This window comes from Gopherus flavomarginatus, chromosome 9, assembly GCF_025201925.1.
Source record: "Gopherus flavomarginatus isolate rGopFla2 chromosome 9, rGopFla2.mat.asm, whole genome shotgun sequence".
NCBI lineage: Eukaryota > Metazoa > Chordata > Testudines > Testudinidae > Gopherus > Gopherus flavomarginatus.
Window position 1 is genome coordinate 54993322 of NC_066625.1, and position 12135 is coordinate 55005456.

The 12135-nt window shown below is 48.2% G+C and overlaps 1 protein-coding gene across 2 annotated transcripts in view; it reads right to left on the reverse strand.

The window, feature by feature from the left end:
• The window catches only part of CSPG4 (chondroitin sulfate proteoglycan 4), an 80341-nt gene extending 75329 nt beyond the window's left edge, over positions 1 to 5012 (reverse strand). For both annotated transcript variants that reach the window (XM_050966964.1, XM_050966963.1), the window contains exon 1: positions 4874 to 5012. In XM_050966964.1, the coding sequence (XP_050822921.1) occupies positions 4874 to 4961 (88 nt within the window). In that variant the 5' untranslated portion in view covers positions 4962 to 5012. The remainder of the gene's footprint in view (positions 1 to 4873) is intronic.
• Positions 5013 to 12135: the final 7123 nt, after the last annotated feature.

Genomic DNA, 12135 nt, shown 5'->3' on the forward strand with positions numbered 1-12135 from the left:
GTTTGGTTTGCCCTGACCCATGAGCTTATGCAGTTCATTATGCTGAGTGTTCACACAGCCACTGAGCAGCCAGAAAAAGGCCTGTAAATCCCAGAGTGTGAGCATTCACACTGGAAACTCATGATTCACTGCCGGCCTTGGAGCGCATCCTGGGGAGAGCCGTTGCAAAGGCAGAGCTTGACTAAGGAGTGAGGCTGTCTGCGCTAGGACAAAGTGTTCCCTCAAAGTGGAAGTATTGGCTCTTGCAGACTGTTGCTACCCCTCACCTCCCTTTCTGGAGGCAAATATGCTGAGAGGAAGGGCGAGGGGAGAGCTAACGGATTTTGGCAGGAGATGCAGATGAGGGAGAGCCCTCTGCGCCTCCTCCCCCTCACTCTCTAAGCCAGTGGTTTTCAAACGTTTTTTCTGGTGACCCAGTTGAAGAAAATTGTTGATGCCCACTATCCAATGGAACTGAGGATGAGGATTTGGGGTGTGGAGGTGAGGGCTGCAGAGTGGGGCCAGGAATGAAGGGTTCAGGGTGTGGGAGAGGGCTCTGGGCTGGAGCTGGGGTTTGGGATTCAAGAGGGGGTCAGGGCTGTGGGCTGGGGGTGCAGGGTCTGGGGTGGGGCTGGGGATCAGGGGTTTGGGGTGCAGGATGGGACTCCAGGTTTGGGGGGGCTCAGGGCTGGGGCAGAGGGCTGGAGTGCGGGAGAGGGTCAGGGTTCTGAGGTGAGGCTGGGGATGAGGGGTTTGGGGTGCAGGAAGGGGCTCTGGGTTTGGGGGGGCTTAGGGCTGGGGCAGGGGGCTGGGGTGTGGGAGGGGGTCAGGGCTCTGAGGTGAAGTTGGGGATGAGGGGTTTGGGGTGCAGGAAGGGGCTCCAGATTTGGGGGGGCTCAAGGCTGGGGTGCGGGAGGGGGTCAGGGCTCTGAGGTGAAGCTGGGGATGAGGGATTTGGGGTGCAGGAAGGGGCTCTGGGTTTGGGGGGCTGTGGACTGGGGCAAGGGATTGGGGCATAGGGTTAGGGCACAGGCTGACCTTGGGTGGCTCCCGGTCAGCGGCGCAGAGGGTGCTAAGGCAGGCTTCCTGCCTGTCCTGGCACCGCAGACTGCGCTGCACCCCGGAAGCGCCCAGCAGCAGGTCTGGCTCCTAGGCAGAGGCGCACAAGCGGTGCTGTGCGGCTCTTGCCTGCAGGCACCGCCCTCCATCTCCCATTGGCCAGTTCCCAGCCAATGGGAATGCGGAGCTGGTGCTCGGGGCAGGGGCAGCGCGCAAAGCCCCATGGCCCCCCCGCCTAGGAGCCAGACCTGCTGCTGTCTGCTTCCGGGGCGCAGCGCAGTGACAGAACAGCTGGGGACTAGCCTGCCTTAGCCAGGCAGCACCGCCAAAGGGACTTTTAGCAGCCCGGTCGGTGGTGCTGACCAGAGCCGCTGCGACCCATTGCCTTACATTCAACGAGCTAGTACTGGGTCATGACCCACAGTTTGACAACAACTTCTCTAAGCAGCTCCAGTCGCTGCTTTCTGGCTCCTGGGAGGGGAGAGAAGGGAAGGCAAAGTCTGCAGTGGGCTCCAGAGCATGCATTGCCTGCTAGGCTTTGAACCTGACCCCCCTAGCCCTGGCTGTGGAAGCTATATCTATGCATGCTGGAAGAGAGAAGGAGTCACTTCTCAGACCAAGAGCACTGCTTCACTGGACTGGCTGCCATCGGCACCTGTTCCTGAGACACCTCAGCTGACCCCAATTAGCGCTGTGGCTGCTTTTGTGGAGTGCCCCAGGAGATGTTCCTGCAGATTCTCCTGCAGCCATTGCCTAGTTTGTCAATGAGTTCGGAGATCCAGGACAGCCTAGGGGCCGGATTGGCTTTGTCCAGGTCTCGTACACCCAGGTTTCAGCAGAGGCTTACTGAGCTGGGCCACAGGTTTATAAGCAGCACTCAGCTTGCCGGATCCCAGCAGCTGTCTAAGGCTCTTCCTTGTCCATTACCTGCACCTTTCTCCCACACCCATCTGCCAGTTCTGGGCCCAGAGCAGAGCTGTCAGAACTGTTCTGGCAAGAGTAGTCGGGTCCTGATTGGAGCCCTCAGGGATCTGATATGAGTGGCTAGTGAGGCACTGGGGAGTTGCTAATCAGAGAAATGGTTAATTTTTTTGTTTGCTTTATAAAATACCACCTCTTTTTATCCCTTTCCATTATAAGCATCATCCCCCACCCTCACTGCCTCATGCTAAAACTTCTCATTGCTTGTCTCCTGCCTGGGTCCGTGACTGCACAGAGCGCTATCGAGGGTATTAGAATTGTCCTCAGGGGCAGGCATAATATATGTCCCGATGAGAGTTGGAGGCACCGCTAACTGATTGCAGCCAGTCCAGTAGCTCTAAAATAGGTGATGCCACAAGCCTGGCCAATGCTGCCTGGGACCCTCATGTATATCAGCTAGCACCACTTAGTGGAATATGGATTATTCAGGACTCTCCTGGGTGAAAGTTCAGTCATCCAATTAGGGAGAGAAACAATGAGGTGATGAAAGCATCCCTAAGCATGTCCCCCTTTTGCATGGTGTGGGAAGCAGAAAGGCAGGGCATGGCTGTGGTGGAGTCAGAAGAGAAAGGGCTGGAGATGTTCAACAAGGGCTGTATTTCTGGAGAGGAGCAGCTGCATGGCACCAGCAGGCCAGGCCAGGCCAGGCCAGGCCAGAAATGGACGAGGCCGTCATGCCAGTATCACCCTTAGTCTGAATTGGGTGAGGTGCCTATTTCCCAGATCTATGACTGTCCTGGCAAATGTGAGGGATACGGCTGAAGGAGAAAAGACAAAGAGAAGGACAGTGGAATTTCAGTCACAAGACGCTGGAGCAGGGAGCACCCACAGCTCAAAGATCTGCCAAGTGCTGTGTGGTAAAACCTGGCCAGTTCGTGAGGGAAACTAAGTATAAATCAATGCTCTGCATTCCCGCCTATCCTGTGCCCAGCAGTAACCCTCACTGGCTGAACAGAGACACACACGTGAAATGAACCAGTCTCTGTTCCAGGCCCTGCTGCGTCTGGGACGGAGATCAAGCCCTCACTCTGAGCTATTACTTGCTGTGCCTCCTACTGCACAGAGCACATCTGATGTGGTGGCACCTTTCCATTTTCCTGCTCCTACTAATGCACCTCAACCTCACATCCATTTATAAGGGGGAGAAGATATTGAGTTACCCGTGACAGCCGGGCTGCTGATTTCTCTGGAGGCTGGAGTTTGCATTGAATATTCAGCTGGAGAAAACCACACAGTGTGTATATAAATGCCTGCAGCATAGCTATAAATCATGTATTTTCCTAGGGTTGAGTACTGGTGCCCATCACAATGGTACCTGAGCACTTATTAGGGAGAAAAATGAAGACCACAGGCCAGACAAGGTGAAGTCCAGGAGGTGAAACACAAGTGCACAAGCAGCATGTCCTCCATCAATTACTGATGATAGTAAGCCATCCACTGTACTTCGGATGAGAGAGGGTTGAAAACTTGACTCTGCACAGCATTACAGTTCTAACTCAAAGCCCACACATGGACAGAGGACTGGGTCTGCTGCTCCCAGGCTCTGCCCTCTTTAGGAAGATATATTGGATGCACAGATAGATGCTCCATCCCTGTGGCACAGTGCCAATACCACAAAATCACAGAGCAGGGACAGCACTCACTTTGATTTTTCCCCATTCATTCCCTTATCCTTCCATAGTTCCAGCCCTGCTAACAGCGATGGGAGAAGTAAACCGAGCCCAGCTCAGCCACCCCCAAGACAAAACTACCAGTTCCAGTGGTGAAGATCAGGTAACATGGGATTGATATCAGCACAGCTAACACAGCCTGCTTACTAAAGGCTAGCTCCTTCAGTAATGGTGAAGATCATCCTGGTCCCGTACTGCAGTGGCTCTCAATCTTTCCAGACTGCTGTACCCATTTCAGGAGTCTGATTTGTCTTATGTACCCCCAAGGTTCACCTCACTTAAAAACCACTTGCTTAGAAAATCAGACATAAAAATACAAAAGTGTCACAGCCACACTATTAGTGAAAAATTGCTGACCTTCTCATTTTTACCATATTATTATAAAATAAATCAATTGGAATATAGTGTACTTACATTTCAGTGTACAGTATATAAAGCTGTATAAACAAGTCATTGTCTGTATAACATTTTAGTTTGTACTGACTTCGCTAGTGCATTTTCTGTAGTCTGTTGTAAAACTAGGTAAATCTCTAAATGAGCTGATCTACCCCCTGGAAGACCTCTGCATACCCCCAGAGGTACGTGTACCCCTGGGTGAGAACCACTGCCCTACTGAACACTTGATGGAATCACATTCCCCGACAGAAGGGAGCTTACAGCACGACCTGCCTCAGAGGGAAACCCTGTTTTAAAACTAGCAGCTTGTCTCCTTGATCCTAGGCACATGCAGCGTGGGGTTGAGATCTCATCACTCTGCAATGGATCCTACTGAATCCCTGACCCTGGTGCTGGGCTGTCTGAGACTGATGGTTAATTGCCTTGAAATCTGTACTTCCATCCCCCTGATGCTCCTGGGCTGGGATGCAGAGAGCTGGCACTGAAACCAGTCTCCTTATTTGCTCCCTGCAGCTGCTGTCCCAGTATTTGGACTGTCTGGGCTTAGAGATGAATCCCCATTGAGTTCATTCCCTTCTTTTTCTCCCTGCAGCTGCGGTCCCAGCATTGAACAGTCAGGATTTGAGGGCTAATCTTTCTCCAGTCCATTCTCTCACCTCTCCCCATTGATTTTTCTCTGCTCTGTGCCCCATGCCTCTCCCTGGCATTGACCATGTTTTTCCTGTCATCTCCCTCCCAAAAAGTTGGGCTCTAACCAGCAGCAAGCGACTTTGCATGGGGGAGCTTACCTCCAGTCTCTGGTCCTGCGTGAAGGGGCTGCATCTGCAGGGTGAGCTGGAGCAGCAGCAGTGCTGTGGGAAGATCACTGGACCCCATGATGTAACCTAGAGTGGACCAGCCGTTAGCATTCCTCACACAGCGAGAGAGGGGAAGGAGCAGGAGGCACGGCCACGGACAGAGCCTATCTGTTTTCAGTTGAGGGCTCTGCTACTACTATATTTAATAAACTGCTGCTGAGGGAGGGACCTTTGAATTTTCCCCACCAGTCACAAATCAGACTGGGTTAAAACAGGCCCCTCTCAGATTACAAGTAGGTTCCCCTTCTTAAAGGGCTAGTGCCTCAAGGCTGTATTTCCTCCATGCTTTGAATGATTCCTTGTTCCTTGCACCAGAGGGGTTCCCTTTCTCTCCATGGCTGTTTTGGGCTGTCCAGACCTGAGGCTGGTGAGGATGATGTCTCACCACCATATGGTTGCTGGTGTCAGCTGAGAGAGGAGTAGGGTGTTCCCGTGAGCATTGGGTTGGTTCAGCGGCAGGGTCTTTCCAGGTTTTCTCAGAGCTGGTGGGAGCTATATTGTCTAACAGCACTGGCATTGGGAGATACTGAGAGTCTGAATCTCCCAGGACCAGGCCTATGTATGGAGGCTAATACTGGAGCTGGAATATGCATCCAAAATTCAGATATGGATAAATAAGAAGAGGCCCAAGGGCAGTATCCATGTGCCAACTCCCAGCTTGGCCAGAAGAGCCATCTGAGGCCTGGTGGATCCTAAAACCAAAACCTTCTGTGGGAGGTTTCTCCAGCATGGCTAGAGGACTACCCAGATCACAAAGGCTTCAATTGGTCTCGTAGGCTGATGGCTCAATTAAAAATCATGTATAAACGGAGGCCTCACAGAGCATTCTGTTTCTTAGCCTGTGTCTGCCCAGTTCTGGGGTATCTCAGCTGACTGGCTTAGCAGCTGTTAGGAGATGAGTTTGCTGCAATGACCAGCAGCCATCAGGCTTCAATCCTAGCCAGTTTGGGTGAGGTTTCTAGTCTGGGTGGGGTTGCAAGGAACTATGGGATTGCAAACAAAACGGCTTTTTCCAGTGAAGCTCCACTAGGCTAGCAGGGAATTTTGGATGGTGGAAATGTGGGTGTGGCCATCCATAGCCCTTGGAGACAGAAGACTTTATTTATCTGACAAATAAAGCACTGAGGAGTGTGTGTGCCATCACCTCACTGAATCTCCTTCCCCCTCTAACTCTGAAGAGATGGCCCCTCACATGGTGAGCTGGGACACTGTGCTCCTTGCTGATTGCATGTGTGTGGGTGGGAGCGATGAAAGGATGAAAGGCTTTTGTAAAAAATATTTGTTTCTCCTTTGCTGGAAGCAATATGTGCCTTATTCAGAGCTCAGATAGTGGAGCACAGTCTCTTGGCTTCACTTCAGGTTCTGATAGCCCAGCAATAGAAATTCACGGTGGATAGGACCTATTCAATCATTCAATCTATTCTTTGGTTTCCATGGCAGGATTGTTCTCTATGCTATAACCCTTGGGAGAAAGATAGGTTATAAAACACACATTGTTTTAAATAATTTAACCAGTTGTGTGTTTCTCACTGTCCTTTGGATCTGTGTTCCTAAGCTAAAGGACAGCCTGCAGAATTATTATACATTTATCAGTTTTATTAGTCAAAATAGCAAACAAGTAATTACAGAAAGCAAATAAAGTTGGTTAGATGATAGTGTTCACAATATTGAAAAAATAATTGAACACAACATGGGGTGTAATAATTTTTAAGAGATAATAAATCAGTTCAATTAAGTCAAGCTTTAATCACAATCTTGTTACAAAGGCAAAATTTTATCCTAGTTCTATGCTTGTCTGGGCAGGTGATTTTGGTATCAACATGGAACTATGGATCCTTAAATATAGATCCTTATCTCCAGTCAAACTTATCTGCGAATGGAATTAAGGGACTATTATGGCAGCTCAGCGGAAACCATTCTACAGTAGGATTTAGAAACTGAGACAAGTTAATTAACAAAGAATGTCAGTTCAGCTGATGTGACCTTTAGTATGACCTTGCCCAGGTAATACTAATAGCAAAATGTTGCCACTTATACATGCAAGACTATCACACTCTAAAACCAAAATACAATAGATAGATGATAATTTTGAAGCATTTCTAATTTCTCTCGAATTTCACCAGTGCTGTAAACTCTCATGCCACTTTAAGCAAAGTTTCAAGTAGTGGTAAAATTGGTAGCTTACAAGCCAGTTCAAAGCTTCTTCCTCTTTTTGTCTAAGGGCAGGTCCAGACTAGAGCTTTAAATCGATTTTAAGAGCTCTAAATCGATTTAAAGCTGTAACCGTCCACACTACAGAGTGCATAAAATCGATTTTAAGGGTCCCTAAAATCGATTTTGGAACTCCATCTAAATGAGAGGAGTAACACCAAAATCGATTAAAATCGATTTTATGATAGTGTGGACGGACATCGAAGTTAATGGCCTCCGGGACGTATCCCACAGTGCTCTAGTGGCCGCTCTACACAGGTAAAGGTACTCTGGCCAGGTAAACAGGAAAAGCCCCGGGAACTTTGAAATTCCATTTCCTGCTTGCACAGCGTGGTTTGCTCTCGCGTTCCCCGGACCCCCCTGCAAACAGCAGGGAAAGAGACCTGCTTGCTCGGGGTTCGGGGAACGCGAGAGCAAACCGGGGAAGGAGACCAGCTTCGCCGCGGTTTGCTCTCGCGTTCCCCGGACCCCCCTGCAAACAGCAGGGAAAGAGACCTGCTTGCTCGGGGTTTGGGGAACGCGAGAGCAAACCGGGGAAGGAGACCAGCTTCACCGCGGTTTGCTCTCGCGTTCCCCGGACCCCCCTGCAAACAGCAGGGAAAGAGACCTGCTTGCTCGGGGTTCGGGGAACGCGAGAGCAAACCGGGGAAGGAGACCAGCTTCGCCGCGGTTTGCTCTCGCGTTCCCCGGACCCCCCTGCAAACAGCAGGGAAAGAGACCTGCTTGCTCGGGGTTCGGGGAACGCGAGAGCAAACCCGGGAAGGAGACCAGCTTCGCCGCGGTTTGCTCTCGCGTTCCCCGAACCACCCAGCAAACCGCAGGGAAGGAGACCTGCTTGTTCGGGGAACACGAGAGCAAACCGGGGAAGGAGACCAGCTTCGCCGCGGTTTGCTCTCGCGTTCCCCGAACCACCCAGCGCGAACTGACTGTGTGCCGTTTACAGGAAGGGGGGGGGGTGAAGCTGTACCCAGAACCACCCAGGACGGGGACTTTGATCCCATCATGCACTGGGCTAGTAACCCATAATTCCAAAGGGCAGGGACCCGTGCAGGAACTGTGGGATAGGTACCCAGAGTGCAACGCTCAAGCAAAAGATGGATGCCAGGGAAAATGGACGCTCAACATTGATGTAAGTACCTCTAGTGTGGATGCACAAAATCGATTTTATAAAACCTGCTTTATAAAATCGATTTTAAGCACATCGATTTTAGGCTGTAGTCTGGACGTGGGCTAAGAAGCTGTCATCGGTTCTCTTGACCACAGAATGTGATTTTTAGTCTGAGTCATTTGAAATACTCAGGGTTCCTCGTAATAACTTTTGCTAAAGGGAAGCGCAGTTTCCTCTTATAAATAGTATGAGGCTTTGGTAATGAGTTTCTCCCACCTCAGTGCTTTCAATTACCTATTGATTTAGTGTAACTTCTAGACAACTAAGATTAAACTTGTTAGTGAAATATAAGCACACAACATACATGTGAGTCATTCTGAGAGTTTTAACTCAGGTGTGTAGTTTCTGAGAAGCAGTTAGCTTAACATAACCAAGTTGTCATTTGAGTAAAAAAATGCATGGATAAAAGTCATGTTGCTGCTTATCAGTTCGAACTGGCTGTGACATTGCACTCCATATGTTTATGGAAATATGCTTATGAGTGTAAATATAATGTAACTGGAATATGCTTTATGCAAAAGCTCTCTTATAAGGTTTCATTACAAAGCTTATAAACTACTGAGTGTGTTCATCCTATTTGTATGAATGTATCATTCTTGTATCTGAAGCTAGAAATATGAACTATTACTCTAAAATCCTATTGTAATTATGCAAAGTGTGGGGCATTAATGGTGGTTTGGAATCTTGATGGCTTCCATTAACCAGGATAATTGGTTGTAAATGGCTCTCTTTACTTGTAAGCCTTCCTGTGTTCATGTGAGTCAGGCTGGAAAGAATGGAGGCTTGGGTTCTCACAGGACATGTGATCATGCCACCTAGTACTGAAATCTGTCTTAAACCTTGTGCTTTTCCACTTAGAAGGAGGGTTGGGAACCCAGAGAGAGACAAAGGGTTCCCACCTTGTGCCAAAGCTATAAAAGGGGGTTGGAACAGAACAAAGGGGGCCTCGTCATGAGAAATCCCCTAGTTTACCACCTGAGCTGGAACTAACAAGAACTGTACTGGGGAAAAGATTGGGTCCAGGCTAAGAAGCAGTCTAGTCTCTGAAAGAAGCTTACTGGAACATCTCTGATGGTGAGACTTACCTGTATTCAGTTTCTTAAATGTATTAGGCTTAGACTTGCATGTTTTGTTTTATTTTGCTTGGTAACTTATTTTGTTTTGTCTGTTGTTTCTTGAAACCACTTAAATCCTACTTTTTATACTTAATAACATCACTTTTGTTTATTAATTAACCCTGAGTAAGTGATTAATACCTGGGGGAGCAAACAGCTGTGTATATCTTTCTATCAGTGATATAGAGGGCGAGCAATTTATGAGTTTACCCTGTATAAGCTTTATACAGAGTAAAATGGATTTATTTGAGTTTTGGATCCTACTGGGAACTGGATGTCTGGGTGCTGGAGATAGGTAACCTGCTGAATGGTTTTCAGTTAAAGCCTGCAGCTTTAGGGGCGTGATTCAGACCTGAGTCTGTGTTGCAGCAGACTAGTGTGTCTGGCTCAATAAGGCAGGGGTCTGGTGTCTCAAGCCATCAGGGAAGAGGTAATTTCAGCACATCAGGTAACAGTCCCTGTCATAAACATACAGCTAAGGGTAGCCTAAAATCCCTCTCTACCCTGTAGAGGGTTAAGAAGCTCAGGTAACCTGGCTGACACCTGACCAAAAGGACCAATGAGGGGACAAAATACTTTCAAATCTGTGGGGGGAGGCTTTATCTGTCTGTTCTGTGTGCTTACGGGAGACAGATCAAGAAGGCAAGCAATCCAACTCCATTAGAATTAGTAAGTAATAAGGTAATACATTAGCTTTCTTTTATTTTGGCTTGTGATTTTCCTTGTCTAGAGGGAGGTTCATCCCTGGTTTTGTAACTTTAAGGATTGCCTTGGGGGGGATCCTCTATGTGCTTGAGTCTTTTGTTATTCTGTAAAGTACTTACCACCCCGATTTTACAGAGGTGATTCTTTTATCTTTTCTTTAATTAAAATTATTCTTTTAAGAACCTGATTGATTTTTCCATTGTTTTAAGATCCAAGGGTTTGGGTCTGTGTTCTCCTGTACCAATTGGTTGGGATATCATTCTCAAGCCTCCCCAGGAAAGGGGGTGTAGGGGCTTGGGGGGGTTATTCTCAAGCCTGCCCAGGAAAAGGGGTGTAAGTGTTTGGGGGGATGTTTGGGGAAGGTAGGGCTCCAAGTGGCCCTCCCTAAATGTTTGTTTAAATCACTAGGTGGTGGCAGCATTACCTAATCCAAGGTACAAGGAAGGATTTGTGCCTTGGGGAGTTTTTAACCTAAGATGGTAGAAATAAGCATAGGGGGTCTTCATGTGGGTCCCCACATCTGTATCCTAAAGTTCAGAGTAGGGAAGTAACTCTGACATGGTGGCAGAGTGGTGGGATCATTTTGAACCAGAGATCATTTTGAACCAAAAGCCTGGTAGGATTTTTAAAGGACATTTTTTTTTCCTTTTTAACTGCTTAGAAAACAGGAGCTCCGGACTGATAGAGATTTTATCTCCTTTTGCCTGGAGGCAAAGGTTTTGGGCCCTTGTAACAAAGGGATATTTTTAAGCTGTGAGCAGCTGGAGATTTTTGTCTTGTAACTGAGGGCAGGGTAGTTAACTTTCTAAAGGGAATTTACAAGCAGTTTTTTTTTCTTTCTTACTCTTGGGATTAGCTGAGATGACAGATCAAGAAGGCAAGCAATCCAACTCGGTTAGAATTAGTTAGTAATAATAAGGCAATGTGTTAGCTTACTTTTATTTTGGCTTGTGAATTTCCTTGTCTCAAGGGAGGTTTATCCCTGGATTTGTAAAATAAGCTTAGGAGGTCTTCATGTGGGTCTTCGCATCTTTACGCTAAAGTTCAGAGTGGGGAGGGAACCCTGACAGTCCCAAAGGGGTCTCTGTGATTGAACCTGTCACACTGGCATAATGGTGGATTCTCCAGCTCAGCTCCACAGTTGCAATGGCTGGTTTCTTGATCTATTGAGTTCCTTGAGGTGATTTGCTCAAGGCATTATGACAACTGATTCCTATTTTCTTTCTGGATTTCGCAGCAATCTCCCTAGATAAGATTTTATCAGAAAGGGTTGATAGAGTTGTCAGCAACAAGACTTCAGTTGTTTTCACTCAGGGGGCGCTCTCACTGGCCAGGCAATGACAATCCTGCTCACAGTCTTTCTCATCTGAGCTGTAAACAGGGGAGTTTCAGTGGGAGTTCTGTTGGAGGAGAAGGTTTTTCTATTTTGTGTATTGTATTTTGTACTTTTTGTGTGTGGAGGCTGGTAGGGGCAGTGTGCTGGGAGAGAAGCTGAGCCCTGATTAGGGGACGGGGCTTCTCTGCTTAGGGGTCCTATAAAGGTAGGTAGCCAGCCAGCCAGTCAGGCAGCAGCATAGACAGCTGCAGCGACACAAGAGCCAGCAAACAGAGCTGTAAACAGGGGAGTTTATAGGGATAGTTTGCAGGGGAGACTGAGACCTAGGCAGAGGAATTGCCAGACTAGTGAAGGGAGGGGAGTGGTGTTCTGGTGCATGTTGAGGGTTTGTTTTGATGTAAGTGGTGATGGTTTGCTTTGGTTTGTGTTTCCTGGATTAACAGGTTTTAGGTGGGAAGGCTATGACTGATACAGAGGCAGCAGTGAAAGACACAATGAGGATGACTGGATGTGGAAGCTGCAGTATGATCCTGGAGGGAGTACCTGAAAAAAGTTCCATCTGCATGAAGTGCCGCCTGATAGAGCTGATGGAAGAAAAGATCTGAGGACTGGAGATGCAGGTGGAAACTCTGGTCGAGTTTAGAAGGGCTTTGAGCGG